At 35.8% G+C, this 18633-nt stretch overlaps 1 protein-coding gene across 1 annotated transcript in view; it reads right to left on the bottom strand.

Annotated features, from left to right (window-relative positions):
* gbe1a (glucan (1,4-alpha-), branching enzyme 1a) overlaps nucleotides 1-18633 on the bottom strand; it is a 251831-nt gene that overhangs the window by 212826 nt on the left and 20372 nt on the right. Inside the window, exons 2-3 of the mRNA XM_056466954.1 lie at nucleotides 15259-15428; nucleotides 2290-2405 (exon numbers count right to left, since the gene is read on the bottom strand). Coding sequence (XP_056322929.1) covers nucleotides 2290-2405; nucleotides 15259-15428 — 286 coding nt within the window. The remainder of the gene's footprint in view (nucleotides 1-2289; nucleotides 2406-15258; nucleotides 15429-18633) is intronic.

The raw sequence follows: 18633 nt of genomic DNA, 5'->3' as shown, positions 1-18633 counted from the left end.
ACATGCTACTTTTGCAGTTTGGATCTCTAACCAAGAGACTAGCTCACTAATAGTGCAACTAAAACATTTGTCTTAAAAACCCACCCAGGCACATGTTATAAAGGGCTGGAGGTGGAAAATGATCCGTGGTTGCTCTGAGCTCAGCTGAAGCAGGACTAATGTGATCAGATCAACCTCCGGTGTCTGGCGGAGTCAGGGTGCTCATAACATGGCACTGCAGCAAACTGTGCTGGACATGTGTACCCCGCCAACTCTGGCAAATGGGAACTTGTTGGGCACTCAATGTCCCCATCTGCTCCCCCTTCCCATCAACCCCAGATTAACCCTAAGAGCCAAGTCAAGCAGCTTTGCCCCACAAATGCCACCCAAACCTGCCAATGACCATCGGTCTATTGGGACAGAAAGAGCCAAGATCCCGTTCTGCCTTAGCAGAGCGGCTAACAGCTTCTAATCGGGCTGAAAAGACACACAGTCTTTCACTAATCCAAATTTTACCTCACAAGATGTGAAGATAAAAACTGCAGCCAATAAAATAGACTTTAAATTCCAGAAATGAAAGAGCTGCAACACTTCAGATCACATTTTGATTTAAATCACTTTGTATATGCAAATTTACTTTGTAAATGTTCTTTGATTAGTTATCAGTAAACTGTTAAAGCTAAAATGAATGGTAAAATGAAGGTTGTAATTTAATATAGTTTAAATAAATAAATAAAATATAATTTAATATCCTATTTAGGCTAAATAAATATAAAATATTAAAAAATGTAATAAATAGGCTATTTTCTGAAAAATGGCCAAGTCCATGTTTATTCCATCGAATTAAACACAAATAAGATAAATAAGTATATTCCGTGTATTTGAAGAAGCAGTCAATCATGGACTAAAAAAAAAAAAAAAAAAGCTGTAGTCTAGCTTAAAACTTTAACAGGCTATTAATAATGCACTATAAAACCCAACAGTCAACTTTATCAAATGAAATGAGTGTAGTTAACACAAAACTTACTTAAAGTTAATTCTACTCACTTGAAAAGAGTTTTAAACTCAGTGTTGAAGGCAACGAGTGAATTAAATACCTCATTTCTTCAACTTAAATGGAGTAAGTTCACAGTACTCATATAGATTAGTTTTTTTTATTCAAATGGTTTGTAGCAGTCGGTTTCCTCAAACGGTTTGAGTTGCCTTAACTTATTGGGTTTTACAGTTCTCAGTTGGTTTGAGTTCTCATCATTTATTGGGTTTTACTGTGCTCAAATAACTTCGTTTACTCAAATGGATTAAGTTCACAGTACTCATTAGGATTAGTTTTTGAACTTAAATGGTTTGTTACAATCAGCTTCCTCAAAGGGATTTGAGTTGCCTTAACTTTTGATTTTTACAGTGGATATAAATGAAAGATGACAAGTTTAGTTTTGGACTATTCAGGTATGTATTTTAGATTTTTTTATTGGCAGCCCAAATCTAACCCTGTTATAGCTAAGCCATCTATGTTTAGTCATCTATTAAAAGTATTTTATACAGAAACAAATGCTTGCTGGAAACCTACAGTTTTCTACATTTCTAAGTCCTTGTTTAGTTTGAGTCTAACTGGAGTAAAAGGGACATTTTAAAGCATATTTATGAGTAACCTGTTTTCTGAAACAAACTACTTAAATACTGAGATATGATCAAAATTAGAGAACACTTCCTGATTCCTCTGGTGTCGGTAATTTCCTTAATTACTTGACAAATCTAGTTTAGCTGGTAGCCTTCTGTTCTAAAGTAACTTGAACCCACCAATACAGTGTCCAAACGAAGGCCAAAGGAGTTACCCCTTCAGCCATAAATTGGCCCCTTCAAATCTAATTCATACAACACCACATCTTTAAAATATCACTAACTCATTCAAGTCACCTGGTCGTCCATGAATGACAAATGCGGGAGAGGTCAGGATAATGTAAAGAATCTCAATGAGCAATCGGTTTAAAAATGCAGCTGGAATTGGTCAGCAGTTCACCTCTGAACAGGTTAATGATTTGTATCCTGCACATTTATGACTGCTATAACCTTTGGAAATGTACAACTACTACAGTTAAAATCATTGCTGTTCTCAAATTTTGATCATTGTATTTTCAACAAAATAAAGAGTATTTGTTAATCATAAGTTATTGGTATTTAACTCTTCTGATGGTATGGTATGATTAATTCAAATATGTTGAAATTTTAATTCTGCTAGTGTTTTTGATATATGTTTATATGATAAACCAAGCAGGCTTTACATATAAAATTATCATATGGTGTGATTTGTACCTTAACTTTGGTCAGGTGCTCGATGGCAGGAGATTTGTCCACTTTCGGAGGGAGATAAAGTTCCCATTTTCCATGTTCGTTCTGCGTGAAAGGGTGAGACTGTTTTTCCCAAGAATCTGAAGAAAAACATAATTAATTATTAATAGTCACTGACCTATTTTTTTATGTGGGTTTATGTTTTTTAAATAAGATTTAAAGCTAAAAAAATAATCAAAAGCATCAAAAAAGCATTTTAATGTTTTACCGGAGCTATCTGTCTGGCAATATATGATGATACGACTTAATATGCCAAAGCAGAATAGAATAAATGGTACATTGTCCATGAAATTAAAAACAATTAATTTGCTCACATTCAAGTCATTACAAACCCAAACGAAATTTGATCCCTTTCAATGTCTTGTGAAGAGACATGATCATTTAATGAGGAACACAGCATTCAGATTTGGTAACAGTAGCTCAAGTGTGCTTGATTGACGTGTGAACCAATGGGTTCATTCTTGAGCATCACATGGCACATCTGAGCTCCAACAAGCAGGTGGGTTTTACTTTATATTTACTGTATGTTTAGTGATCAAGTTGTGTTTATAGCGACTTACAAATGAGTCTAAAAGAAGCACTTCAAACCACCAGAGAGCAGCAATATACATGACAAGTCTAAGCTAGTTTATCATTTTCTCCTGTTGTTGTTTAAAAAAAATAGCTTGTGATACAAGGATGAATGCTAAATTTATGTGTTTGAAACATCACAACGTTGAGTAAATGGTGAGCATATTTTAAAGTTGATGTGAACTAACCCTTTAATTGAAAAGCAAATAAATGAATCGAGTGGTTTCACAGTAAAGGGTTGCATTTGCACCGTAAATGAAATTCCGGATAAGTTGGTGGTTCATTCCGCTGTGGTGATCCCTAATAAATAAGGGACAAAGCCGAAAAAAAATGAATGGAAATGAATGAATAGAATAGATGACTGTTTATGTGACAGTCAGACATGTTTTCATGGGTTGCTATTATAAAAACAATTGCAAACTCCATGCGTGTCCACAAGAATGTTTTTAAGTAGCTTCTTTGGTTATGCCCGTTCATACAAGTGCTATAAAGAGCTCTTGATATGATTTGTTGAGGTGCTTTTACTCCGTTCTTGAACTGTGGAGCTCCTTAAAATGATTGTTGACCTTCTTGTGACAGTTTTCGCTTGTTCCTTTTCATTGACAGTTTTTTCTTTCTCTCCACACACAAACACCTAGAAGTGTCTGAACAAGTAGCTTAAAATTGGACTCTTTTCCCAAATTCATTCAATCATTTTCCTTTGGCTTAGTCCCTTTATTTATCAGGGGTCACCACAGCGGAATGAACCGCCAACTTATCTAGCATATGTTTTACACAGCAGATGCCCTTCCAGCTGCAACCTTGTACTGGGAAACACCCCTACACACTCATTCACACGCATACACTCTGGCCAATTTAGTTCATTCAATTCACCTACATGTCTTTGGATTGAGGGGGAAACCAGAGCACCTGAAGAAAACCCACCCGAACACGCGAAGAACATGCAAACAGAAATGCCAACTGACCATGCCGGGACTCAAACCTGCAACCTTTTTGCTGTGAGGCAACAGTGCTAACCACTAAGCCACCATGTCGCTCAACCAAAAACACATCAGACAATTCAGACTTATTGTAGAGGGTTCTTCAATTCCTGTTGTTTTTTTAGTCAACTGTATGAAGAACCAGTAAAAAAAGTCTTTAAAATATTTATGAAGTGTCTGAATAATTTGTGGTTTGACTGACTCTGAAGTACTTCCCAAATCTAAACATCAACTTTTTTTGGCCAGGCAGTGTGTATATATAGGTCTAAAATAGATAAATGAACCTTTTAAAATGAACTTCTCAATGTTTAGATAAAACTACCATCTACATTTGCATGCAGATTCTCTCAAAACAGACTATGAATCTGCATACTTCTGCGAGGCACAGTATATTTACATACTCTTTTAAAGCAAGTCCATTCATCCATTGCTTCAACAGCTGAATAAATGCGGAGGCAGAGTCTAGCGAAAACGCAGAGCTGCATAACCGCAGCTGACTTTACCAACTCCCTCAGACTCTTCATTCAGTTTCTGGGAAAAAAGCCACGCAAGACTGCATGACCCCCCTCTCTCAAAAGCACTGAAAAGAGATACTGATTTGTTGTGGGTAATTTCTGCCGTTCTGCCCCGTATGCCTCTGTGTATCTCTTTTCACATTACATACTCTAATGGAGAGCAGAAAGGGAATATACATAAATAAATCAATAAAGGACCAGCGCCAGTGCAATATTCCTACCCCACCTGCAGCCCAGATCAAGAACCAGCTCCCCCAGACCCAAATTTTCTCTCTCTCTCTTTCTCTCACTCGCTCTCTTTCAAACCCACTGTGAAATTGAAACCATATAATATGAGCCATGTCAAAACGCAATCTCACGCCAAATTGGAAGTAGGGATTTCCTATGACACTGCCTCTGGGTCTCAGGGAGAGATAATTACAAAAAAGGCAGAGGGATAAATAGAAAAGGGAAGGATGTGATATATTGGGGGGATGGTCAGGCAGGAGAGCGACCGCCGGTCATACAGATATAAGTAGTGTCAGCGCGAGAGGACAGACAACATTTTGCTGCGATCTTGAATTCTAGTAAACAGCTTCTTTCCCCAGAGGGAACGACGTGGCCTTTTCACCCGTGCGTATGGATTCACTAACTCTGAGAAAGGTGTGGATGTATCGATAGCAAACACACGCACACTTCATGTACTCGCTGATGTAGCACAGTGAACTGTTTGAGTATTTTTAAAGCAGTCTTCTCAGTTTACATACTGACAAACAAAAAATTATTTTATAACTTGTTTTATACAGTATATGTATATATTATCGGTTATGTCTGAGAGTACTGATTTGTTTAAGTACATTTAAGTATCATATCAGTATCATGGTAGTGCAATATATTCAATGTCATGTTACGCATAAAAGTACCATGAAATTCCAATAATACTATGGTTCCTTATTGGAGGGAATGAGTATGTAATGAAAGTGCTGTTAAAGTAATATGTTTCTGCCTCAGAGCAAAAATATACATATACTGTAGAGTCACATTGCAATATTAAAAGGGACAATTAAAATTAAAGCTGCAAGCAGTGATGAAAGGGGCCTCGCAGCCAGGCTCAAAGCCGCCCGGATGACAGAACACAATGGACAATATTAATTTAAGCTGATAAATATAAAAAAAACTGACAATGCTAGCTATTTATGTCATTCATACTTCTTTCAGCAGGTGGCGCTATGACTGTGATTGAATATTCACATGTAGAAGTCTTCAGTATAGTACTATAATCAAATGTGTGGAATTTGGGGCAGACTGGACAGTTAGCCTGAGTTATACCAGCTTGCTTTTCATGGCAAAAAACACCTTTCAACAAAAACTCTAGATTCTTGCAATATATCATCACTAGAGCTTTCAGATAACACCCCCTAAATTTGATGCTGATACGAGAAAATTTGTTCAGAGTTTGTTACAGTGTAAAACATGTCATTTCCTTTTGCCAGCAGGTCGAGCTAGATTATATTGAGACTAGGGATGCAAGATATTCAAAAAAATTGACATTGCAATGCTTTATTTTACTGTGATACATACTGCGATATTAACTATAATGTAACCAGATGACTGGAATAGCTCTATTTGAAAAGAATTCATAATATTAGGGTGACTCATGATTTTGTAAGGGAGAGAAGCTGCATAAAATGTAAAAAAAGCCAATCAGTGTTGATAAATACAAGGAGGAGGAGCATCCTTGTATTGATAAATACAAGGATGCAAGTGAAAAAATAAAAGTGCTTTAGAGTTGTAGCGATAATCAGGACCACAAACTGAATAATCAAATACACTAAAAAATACATTTGCTGTTTATTCAAACTACTTATTTATTTAAAATGAGTGGAAACAACACAATTCTTGAGATTTTTTGTTACTTTACTTAAATGTTTTAGGCTCAATCAACTTAAATTAATTTATGCTATAGTTCTGTCTGGTTCTTAAATCTGATATAGCCTAGCAATATTCTGCAAATAACAGCACTTGTCCATCCTCTTAACCCTTCACCCTTGTGTATTACTCCACTCACATACAGCGACAAGCGAGGACACTTCAAAGTTTGACAAATATTGCAGCTGTTGGACAACATAATTTACTTTTGAGGCTTTTTTAGTCGAGAATGTTGTTAAGATTGCAACTATGCAGTTTATTTATAAGGTTTGTATAACCCTGAGTTACTTTTTGGTGCCCGCATGTGTTTAGAAGTTGTCCTTATTGCAAACAACAACAATAATCTGGTAGTGTTGGCGCTGCTAAGATAATTGCTGAGATAATTATTGTGATCTCCCGATTGCAAAAGAGAATTACTGGGAAATCTCTGTAGACTGATGGCATTTCATGCTGTTCAGCCGTATAATCTTAAAATGTCAGCAAAATTACCTGCTTTGTCATCACTTTCGACATTACGCTAGAAAATCCTTTAAATACTAGCTCTTAAATGACGTTGGTGAAGTAGCAAAGGTCTCCGCTGTTTTGATGTCAACTGCAGATGTGAATGAATAGTGGAAGAAAGTAGTTCCTAATACAAAAGGATTTTTAGACTCTACGTGTTTGATTTTCTTTTTTATATACACGATTATGCCATCAATCTGTTGTATAAACACAATATCACACTCGTAGCAGTGCGATGTGGCTGTATATCGTCATTGGTGGGACACTAAGGCACTCGGCCGCCACACGCCTCCCACCAGTGTTGATATATAGCCACATCACACTGCTACTCATGTGATATTGCTCATACATGTACAAAATTACAGTTAACTTCATAATTTATTATGCCTGAATGATTTACCAAATAACAAACGTCGCAATGACTCCACAAATCAATGTTTTCAACTGTGGCTCCTGAAATAATCTCTAGCTCTAATCTCGATTGGGCATTGCAGATCCTGCGATGTAACTATTGTGAACGAACACATTGCGATAACGATGCTGAAACGATATATTGTGCAGCCCTAATTAAAACTGCACTGCTTGAGAAAAAATAATAACAAATGCAAGATCTTAAGTGATGATATAAAATATACAATTATGGCATAATTATGCATAATTAACAAATAATGTCACGAATGGAAGATTTTGGGAGCATTTAGGAAAAATAATGCTCTAATTATGGCCAGACATTGTGCTCATTTGTAAATTAAAAGATTAAAAATAATATTTTTAAAAAGTAATATCATTATGATCAATATACTTGCGATTACATAGAAGAAAATTACATTTGTGAGAAATAGTTACAATAAAAGTCAAATATTCATTAAAAATTATTAGTTTACATGTGAGAAATAGTTAAAATTGCAATTGCAAGACTAAAAAATATTTATCAGATATACTAATCCCAAATAATAAAAACAAGAGGGAACACAGTGAAATTGTGACAAATACAGTAGTAGAAATTGAGAAAAATAAATGCAATTGCAAAAAATAAGTTAAGTTCAGTGATTGCATCCAGGTTTGTGGCTTTACTGCAATAAGTAATTAAAATAAAACCCCATATCCATAGCACACTAAGTGACCACACAGTCAGTTCTCATTAACTATCCACACAGTCATTTCTAAATAAAAAAGGAAACATATCTCACTTACAAAGTCCTTGCTTGACCAAAGGACTACTGATCTATCGATCAGCTGCTGGAATAAATCAATACCACATGCTTAATGAGGAAGCTGCTGAGATACAAAGACAACACTATGAGAAGAACCATGAACTAATCATTCACTCCTTATCATCAATTATCATTTTAAAAGGTGCTTCAGGCTTTTGAGATCAATATTCTCTTCGAGCCATGTAAGCAGTGTATTAAGAGAAGACTTTGAGGGAGGATCTGTGTCAATATGCATCATGTCTTCCAGCTATAATCCATAATTGCTGAAACAGCATAAGTGAAGCCCCAGGACTAAGCTTCTTGCGAACGTATGGCCATGGATTATAGATATCTATAGGAACAAGAAGCAGAATGAAGTGTAAAATGTGATGTTTTTCACAGGTCATACTCTCAGGACTTTCTCTGCACAGGCTGCAGATCACAACACAACTCTCAATCAGACATGGGAAGGTGGCCAGAGGCGGTTTGACTGCATTGCAATAAGACACCTGCTACATTTTTCTAGTTGTGCACTCATTCCCAGAGGATTTCCGATTAAACACAGAGACAATAAGTCTTAGGAGAGAAGAGTGAGAAGAGTGCATTGAGACGTGGCACATTGGAACCGCTGAGAGTTAAATCAATCAGTGGGTTAGATTATTAGTTGGCTATTACTTTCCTGCCAGCTTTAAACATTTGTAGACCTCACCAAAATCTGATTCAAGGAAAGTCTGTTCACTCAACAAGACCAAAGTCTGGATGAATGGGGGAATCCTGAAATCTTGAAAACTGCTCAATGAACTTCCAATTAAATTACATATTTTAAACCAGCAACAAAATATTAGATTAGATTAGATTAGATTAGATTCAAATTTATTGTCATTACACATGTACAAGTACAAGTCAACAAAAAGCAGTTTAGGTTCAACCAGGAGTGTAATAGCAGCAAGTGTAGAATATAGCTATAAGTTATAAAGTACAATTATAGAAAAACTATGGGTAATATTTACAGATACTGTAACTGTACTATGAACATTATATACAAGTTGTATTAACTATGAACAGAGATTTACAATAGATGAATATGTACAGAACAGGTTGCTATTAATAACCGGTACATATATATTTATCCATTGTAAATCTCTGTTCAAAGTTAATATATAAAATATGAAGTGACCTGTGGCATTATTGTTATTGATTAAGCATTAATTACGTAAAAAAATCATGTTATTTCCAGCTACTGCGAATCTCCTTATCAGTTGTTTCTATGGGAACCACAAGACGCTGTTACAAACACTGGGAAAATGGGGACTGATCCCAAAGCAATTACTGATGGAAGGTCTTATTTATGTGTTTGTTTAGTCATTTATGGTATTGAGGTTAGTTTCGTGAATGAAATATAACAAATAAATATGTACTGTAGGTGAATATTTACTTAGTGGATTGATTTTAAGGAACAAATGAGTTGATTTATGAATGAATCCTTCAGATTGGTTTAAGAAAAAGAATTATAAACAGTAAGAAGGTCGCTGGTTTGAGTCTGGGCTGGACCAGTTGGCATTTCTGTGTGGAGTTTGCATGTGTGCATGTGCTCCGGTTTCCCCCACAGTTCAAAGACATGCTGTTTAGGCGAATTGAATGAACTATATTGGCCATAGTGTATCAGTGAGTGTGTTTGAGTGTTTCCCAGTGCTGGGTTGCGGTTGGAAGGGTATCTGCTGCGTAATGCTGGATAAGTTGGTTGTTCATTCTGCTGTGGTGACCCCTGATAAATAAGGGATAAAGCCAGAGGAAAACGAACGAATGAATGAGTTACAAACAGAAATCTTTGTTGTAATTTTGGACTTCTACTGTAAATCAAATGTGGAAAAAAACAGAAGTGTAAGCCATTGTTTTCACTGTTTAAAGTTTAAAATGAGTTGGAATCATTCACATTGGCTTTGTGAATCAGATGGTAAAAACAGACTGAATTTAAGACATTATTTCCTCCTACAGAATTGTGTCCTGCTGAAAAATAAACAGCATATACTGGTAAAGTATGTTTTGATGCTGGTATATCTTGCTGGTTTCAGTGCTGGGCTTGCTGGTCAGGACAGCACTGAAACCAGCAAGACCAGCATTAAGACCAGCACTGAAACCAGCAAGACCAGCATAGAGACCAGCAAGTCCAGCTCTAAAATCAGCAAGTGCAGCACTGAATCAAGTCAGTAATTAGTTAGCTGTACTTAAGAATCAGTCTAATTAGTAAAGATGTCACCGAACCAGATTAACCTATTTAATTAAAATAATTGACTTAAGTGGTCCTGCACTGCAAAACCCAACAGTCAACTGTATTAAATGAAATGAGTGTAGTTAACTCAATTTACTGAAAGTTAATTCTACTCATTTGAAAAGAGTTTTGAACTCAGTGTTGAAGATAATGAGTTAATTAAATACCTCATCACGTCAACTTAAATGGAGTAAGTTCACAGTACTCATATAGATTAGTTTTTTAACTTAAATGGTTTGTTGCAATCGGTTTCCTCAAACGGTTTGAGTTACCTTAACTTTTTGGGTTTTACAGTTTATAAGGGGTTGGATTTAGGGATAGGGTTAGGGTTAGGTTATATTAGAAGTAGTTTTTTGAGCATACAATAAAATACCTTACTTCTATGGAGAGCCCTCATAAACCACATATTCAAGTGTGTGTGTGTGTGTGTGTGTGTGTGTGTGTGTGTGTGTGTGTGTGTGTGTGTGTGTGTGTGTGTGTGTGTGCAGAAACAGGGAAAGTGTTTTCTGGCTTCCTCTTTTATGGAAGACAGTGTCACACCTTTTCCGTCAGCCGTATGAGGTGAGAAGGTTGGAAGGAAGGACCAGACAGCAGAGCAGACACAGAGCAGCTTTCAAACAGCTACTTTAAGATCTCTTCCTGACAACATGAACTGACACAAAGTGGTCCCTTTCCTATTGGCCGACTCTAAGCAGGGACTGCAAGCCAACTGCACTGACAGAATATGTGATCCGTGAGCTCAGAACAGGTATCAGATGTTCCCACTCCTGCGTTTGACAGCTAAGAGCTTCACTCTGAGATACAAGGACAGCAACGGGTCAAAACAGATGGAGGCTTAGAGGAAAGAAAAAAGAGAGGAAAAAAAAAACAACTTCAACTCAAAGTTTCCAACAACAACCATCCTCTCAGAGGAAAAAACTGAGCTCTGAGGCAGAGAGTGAAGGACTCGTTGAGATGCTTCGCTCGTGAGGAACAGAGGCACAAAAGCAAGGTGAAGGAAACACATAAGGTAAAGAAAGACGCTCTCAGCAAAAGGAGAAGAATAAAATATTTAATGGTAAAAAGCAAGAATCCCGCCAAAATGTAGCGCTCCCTTAGTGTTTAATGTTTGCTGTTTGTAGAAATGAATGAAGTAGAAGTTATTACTGAGCTTTTTCTTTTTTAAAAACATTTTTTTGTGAAAAAATACGGAAAAATAAACAAACAAACAAAAACTAAAGTTAATATTTCAGTGGTTAAAAAAAAAACACTGAAAAAAAAAAGTGGTTAAAAACAAAATGCACAAAATAAAAATTATTCAAGGATGATTCCTTGCATTTGCTACATTTTTTAAGTTAAGTGGTTGTAAACAATTTATTTGGGCTGAATTTAAACACATCATTTAAGTTGAGCACTTCTAAATAGAATTTTTTTTAATTCAATACATATAAATTGTTTGCAACAATTTTACAGACATAATTTTTTTCTGTGTGTGATAATAGAATCCAGAAAGGTTTTTATAATCCCAAACAATGTGATGAAATAATTTGATTTGGGAGTAAGGGTAAAAAATATAAAAATAATAAATAAAATGTACAGTAAAATCTATATTCTTAGGGGCTGATCAGACAGAATGCGCTTTTCCGTTCTAAAAATGTGAGGTGCACCTCACTGCCTTTTTTGTTGACAAGAAAAAAAGATGCGCGGTGCGACTTTTATGTCGATAGACAACGACTGAATCAGCTGCGTATTGTGTGAGAGTGTTGCTGTTGATATTGGTATCATTTTAATCTTAAATATTATTGTGAAATTCAAGATTTGTGATTCGTAGTCATCTTGACATCACAAAAACTGCAGTGACCTCAACAGAAACCCAGCCTTTGCTTTCATTTGATTGGAGAATGAAAAGATTGCGAGTGACGAAGCTCACTTTTTCCGCTCAGAGTTGTCTTTTTTCATCTGAGAGCGCACAGTACACAATGGCAATAACGCAAGCTGCACTTCTTTTTTCTTTGTTAACAAAAAAAGCAGTGCTGTGCACCTCGCCTCTTTGGACTGTAAAATCGCATTCGGTGTGATCGGCCTCTTAATCTTGACTGATATCCTCCTGATTTGAATTCTTTTTTGTCTCTTGATACCCTCTTCTGTTTTCTCTTTTGTCTCTCTGACAGTTATTTTAGTAGCACAAAAGCAAAGAGATTTGAACATCATACATCAAAGTTTTGTCATGCATGTTTCATGCCTAATTCACACAAGTGATGAGCCATCTGGACATAAAGATGGCAAAGACTTGAACAAGGTAAAGGGAATGCACAAAAAAAATGAACTGTGCCCAATGAAAACAGGTTTTTTTGCTGTCTTTGTTTTTATTAATGAACTTCATTGTTTGCTTCTTGAATGATCAATGTTCTTGTTCTTGTATCGATCAAATAGACTACTGTTCAAAAGTTCAAAACGATTGAACAGCACAAATGCTTGGCAAATTCAATCTTAACTCTTCTTGTGACTAGGGTTGCATGGTTTACCGGTACTTGCATTGTAAATGGTAGTATCGTCATTGACGGTTCTGCAATAGTTAATGTTGAATGTGGAAAAGTCACTAAAATGCTCACTCATTTGTGCCGGCAAATAATCAATAGACCACTTTTTTTTAGTTTAATTATAACATTGATATAAGCATTGATATAAGCAGTCTGCATTAAGTCTGTTTAGTGATGATTCACCATTGAAAGATGTGATTCAACTGTAAGGTAGCTCTAATGACCCCAACTAAAAAGATAATTCATCCAAAAATGAAAATTTACTGCCTATTTACACTTCCTCACAAGGGTTTAGTACTTTTTGTTAGTTTCTTTCTTCGTTTGAACACAAAATAAGGTATTCTGAAGAAAAACCCTTAACCATTGACTCCCATAGTAGAAAAAACAAATAATATAGAAGTCAATGGCTACAGGTTTCCAAAACTCTTTTAAAAACCCTCCCTTGTGTTAACGGAAGAAGAAATGCATAAAGGTTTGAAACAAGTAAAAGGTGAGTAAATGATGACTTGAATACATTTTTGGGTGAACTTTCCATTAAGCTAGCCAAGGGCAACTGTGATAAGAAACCCAGATTTACATTTACATTTAGTCATTTAGCAGACGCTTTTATCCAAAGCGACTTACAAATGAGGACAAGGAAGCAATTTACACAACTATAAGAGCAGCAGTGAACAAGTGCTATAGACAAGTGAAAGATAAAGTGCTATAGACAGATGAAATTGTGGGGAAAAAAGAGGCTCAGTCAGTGAACCGGTTTGTTGGTCAAGCAAGTAAACTGTATCTGAGCAATTCCATACAAATGTCAACCTTTCCATGAAAAAAGTTTCCACCAAAATAGCGAAACACTTTGTAGTTATTTTTGTTGTTTAGGCTTGTATTTTACATGGACATTGGGACTCAGGGATATCAATAAGGTTGCACGGTTTACCGGTACTTTACCGGTACTTCGGTAGCACCACGATACTATGGCTTCAAAATACTAGCGGTGCCACTGTTATTAATTTGTAAATGGTAGTATCATCATTAACGGTTCTACAATAGTTAATGTTGAATGTGGAAAAAGTCACTAAAATGCTCACTCATTTGTGCCGGCAAATAATCAATGGACCACTTTATTTTAGTTTAATTATAATAGTTTGTATTAAGGCTGCAAAACTGCAAAATTGCTGATGGTTCAGAAACACATCTGAATCAGTTCATTTGTTCCAGTGAATATGATTCAGCTACAATGACAGCGACGATCTCTTAAAAAAACAACTCACTTAAGTGGAATTTGTAATTACTTTGGAGTCCTACCTGATAAGACTGAAAAAAAAATACAATAGATGAGAAAAACTGAAAATAGCAACAGGAAACACTAAGAAAACAATAATTTTTTCACTTCACATTTAGTTGAAAAAATATCTTCTTGTAACAAATTTTGTTTGGTATAATTTGTATCTTAATTTTTATGTATTTTTTGTTGGCCAGTTATCTACAAAAACTTAAAAACAAATAACATAAGCAGTCATGACAGATCAAATGTAGTCAATTATTTATATATTTATTTATTTACTTATTATTATTGCAATAACAAGAAAACAGTCCCAGTATATACAAATAAAACAGAATGTCTGTGCAAATAATAGGTTTTCAATAATAAGAGAATTATGAATTAAATTGAAGTATTATAATATACAGAATATAGTATTTGTGACAATTTGCTTTATTTCGTAGATTTGAGTTAATTAATAAAGAATCACAATACTACTTGGTATCATGATACTTTAACTGGTACACTATCATGGCCTACTTTTATGATATCATGACCACCCTACTTGTGACCTTTATCGGTTGGCAAAAAAATTTCCCAAAAAAAAGAATCACATACACTGTATAATTTATAAATGACATAAGATTGTCTTTTGTACTGTATATAATTGAAGCTTTGGTGAAATTTGCAATAGGGTCAATCAATCGATTTCAGTCATGGTTTCCCACCAGGGCATCAGTTCACTTCTCAGACACAATGGTGATGCTTGGCAATGGAGACAACGCAAACTGCAGGATGTGTTCCTGTTACTTCAAGATTAGAGGGAATTTACCCTTATCTTGAACCCTGCCTCTAACAGACTCCAAATCGGCTTTTAATGGAGTAAAACTTAACAAAAAAATCAGTCCAGCTCACTCTTCCTCTCAGTCTCTCGACGTCTCTAAAAGAACAATACTGTCAAACTACTTGTAAACAATCCAGACAAGCACACAATTGGCAACGCACATCATTACAGCTTAATAAATCACTCAACGCAAACCCTGCAGATTCCTCACCCTGCAAACGCGAAGAGCATTTCAAGCATTATTGGCCTAAAATTAAAGCCTGTTTCCTTGGCAACAATAAACCACTTGTACTTTGCTTCATAGATCTGTCTAACATAAAGGGTTTGCATCAGGATATGACAGGCAGGGGTCTGCGCATGACAGGATTGTGGGAATGCTTACTGAAATCTCCAGTCAGGAAGACGGCCTTCGCTCCTGGTGCCCATTCCCTAAAGACCAGCCCGTTGTTGGATCGCCGCTGAATTCCAAATGACTGGTAGCTCAGTGTGAAGCGATCAAAGGTTCCTTCCGCCTCCTCCAACTGTGCCAGACGCTCTGCAAACTGCTTATATCTGAAATATTTCAATGCACAGAGAAAAAAAAGACATAATAAACAGACATTACAGACCCAAGCTTCATTTTCTACAGCTTCAGACACAACAAGATCACTCAGATTTAGATTTCTCTGTCAGCTTTGCATCACAGAGAAAACTTTTCATTTTAAAAGTTATTTTGCACAGAATATCCAGCTAATGAGTCACAGGTACAGAGATACACAAACAGCTCTTTTTAACAAAGTTTGTCGTACTGACACACAAGCCCTAACACAGTGATTAGAGGAGTTTGTACTCTTTGGAAAGGGTTTTCAAAGAGTTTCTCCCTATTCTGCTCTCTCAGTCTTCACATTTTTAGAGAAGCGATGTGATAATTTGGATGTACGTCTCAGATAAACTAAAACACCAGAATAATTTACTGTCAGACATCATAACCACATAGATAGATAGTTGGCTGAATGTTTAATGCATAAGACACAAAATGGGAAACGCTTCGGATGTTTCTAATTTGTCATTTTATTGGTTGAATTAAAGGATCTCAAGTCAAGTCACTTTTATTTCTACAGTGATTTGTACAACACCCAGATTGCATCATATGCAGTATCTTTTCAGAGATGAGTTATAAACAATAGAAACGTCAGGCACAAAATTTTAATCCGAGTCTCTTTAAAAGCTCTCCCTTGTGTTTAACGGAAGAAGAAATGCATAAAGGTTTAAAACAAGTAAAAGGTGAGTAAATGATGACTTGATGACTTGGGGGCTCAGTCAGTGAACCAGTTTGTTGGTCAAGCAAGTAAACTGTATCTGAGCAATTCCATACAAATGTCAACCTTTCCATGAAAAAATAAAGTTTCCACCAAAATAGCGAAACCCTTTCTAGTTTTTTTGTGTAGGCTTGTATTTCACAGTACTGTAAAAATACTCAAAAATGTCTCTGTCAATGTTTTCAAACAATTACATTTCATTTACCAAAGTCCCACAAGTGGCATTTTCACATTGGTCACATCCATAATGGAGAGGTGTCACATTAATTCCTCATAAATGCAAAAATGTCAAATAAAATCAATAATTTTTGTTCAATAGCGAGCAACTCATATCCTTTTGATGATCATTATTTCTTTTGGGTTGAGCAGTTTAATTCACAGAATTTGTACAAAGTATGTTGTATACTGTAAACTCTCAAACTTTTTGGGGCACATTAATAACACATGCTTATTTCCCTCAATTAAAATAAAAAAAGCTTTACAGATTGATGTTTTTCTGATCCCATAACTCTGTGGTTAGTTGTTTTGAAAAATATAAACAGATGTTTCAATATAATATACTTTCTTTGTGAATTTATGTTTTGAATTTTTTACTGCAAATGTCACATTCGTAACGCTGGAATTCATCTGGCCAAGATAAACAAGAAGCAGTGCTGTGATTATAGAAACTTTGGAAAATACATAGAGACATGTATAAGCTTAAATGTTATTTCTACTACCTGCTACCTAGGTTACTATTTCTCAGATGTGTTTGAGAACCTTAAAATTCATTGAACACTGAGACTGACATTTTTGTCTGAAATGTTTGCATGTAAAAAAACAACCCAACCTCACATTTTGTCAATCACATTTAGACACTGCATCCGAAAACTTCATCTGTTAAAAAAATATTTGGACAATTTTTTTTTTCTTCCATTTTTGACATCCTCGGCAAGTGTTTTGAGAGATGTTTTGACATTCATATCCACCAGCCACATCCAAGGTGTTCACTGGCCTACTGATGAAATCTTATTTGTGGCTTGACGTGTTCAAGTATCTTGCCATTTTTGTTTTAACCCAAAGCACTTTTGGTTCATACAGTATCCGTTCACTCAACTGAAAAATGAGTAGTGATATCTGTACCAGGATATCTGTACCATCTGTACCATGCTGTTAACTGCCGTTTCTACCTGAAAGACTATAATTGTGCTAACACTTAATGGCAAATAGTCTCTGGTTAAGTGTTATTATTGCATGTCCTTATGTTGAAAAATCAGAACAATATTTTCTATATAACTTCATGTTGTTTCAGAAGACAAATTAAGAATTGAATCTCAAATGATGACAAAGTATGTGGAGTTTAATCATGCAGGAAAGAAGTTGTTTTTGGAAAGTCAATATCCATAATGCCTATTACAGCGGTGTTCAATACCACTTCTGGAGAGCCACTGTCTCAGTAATACATTCAGTAATACACCAAACATTCTGTAATACACCTCTATAAGCATCATTCAAAATTGTAAATTGCCAAACATACAGTACCATTTCTTAAAATAATATTTGGGAACACTTTAGTTTAGGTCGCAATTCACTGTATTAGCCAATGGCTTAATACTTGCCTATTATTATGATATAAACTGTTCATTAGTTGTTATAAAGTATGATCTTTATCTGCATTTCTAATCCTAGCCAAGACCGAAACCCAACTTCTACCCTACTAATTATTAATAAACAGCTAATTAGTAGTTTATTAAGTTAGTAGTGTTAGTTATTGGTTTGGTAATACTGTGAATTGTGAACTGTTGAGTTTCACACACACTTACACAGCAACTTTTATGCAGTTAATGATTTATTTAAATGTGTTCAGTGATCAGGCAACAATAATAACCAAAGACAAATAATATTGCCTTTCCTTTAGTCAAAGGTGTAGCAAAAATACATTTTTTGTTCATATTTCCTGTGCTTGCCTTTTGGCATGCCTGAAGATCTATTTTTACATGGACTATAACGGAGGTAAAAGAGTGTGAGACCTTTGAGCTTTAGCTGGTGTTTGAATGTAAAGAGTGTTGGGCCCAGCTGGGACTTGTGTGTGCATATTCATGGCAGCATTAGGAATAATTACCGATGGGAACCGCTCATTTGGGCTCCCCTGGGACTTTAAAGTGCTCATTAAAACTTGAGGAACAACAGGGTGATGGGTGCCGTCAAGTAGCCTCTCCAACATTGCTTTTAATCACATAGAAAGAGAAAGAGAGAGAGAGAGAGAGAGAGAGAGAGAGAGAGAGAGAGAGAGAGAGAGAGAGAGAGAGAGAGAGAGAGAGACAGAGGGACAGACAGACAGACAAAAAAAAAAAAAAACACTAAATTTCTTCCTGACGATTCCCAGATTTGCAGAATCTACCAATCCACTCGACCGATTACCAGTTTGACAGTTAACATCCCAGTCACAGATGTACAGTCACAACCTGTCAGCTGAATGA

This window comes from Danio aesculapii, chromosome 10, assembly GCF_903798145.1.
Source record: "Danio aesculapii chromosome 10, fDanAes4.1, whole genome shotgun sequence".
Taxonomy (NCBI): domain Eukaryota; kingdom Metazoa; phylum Chordata; class Actinopteri; order Cypriniformes; family Danionidae; genus Danio; species Danio aesculapii.
Note: the sequence above shows the minus strand (reverse complement) of the source record. Positions and strands in the feature narration are given on the sequence as shown.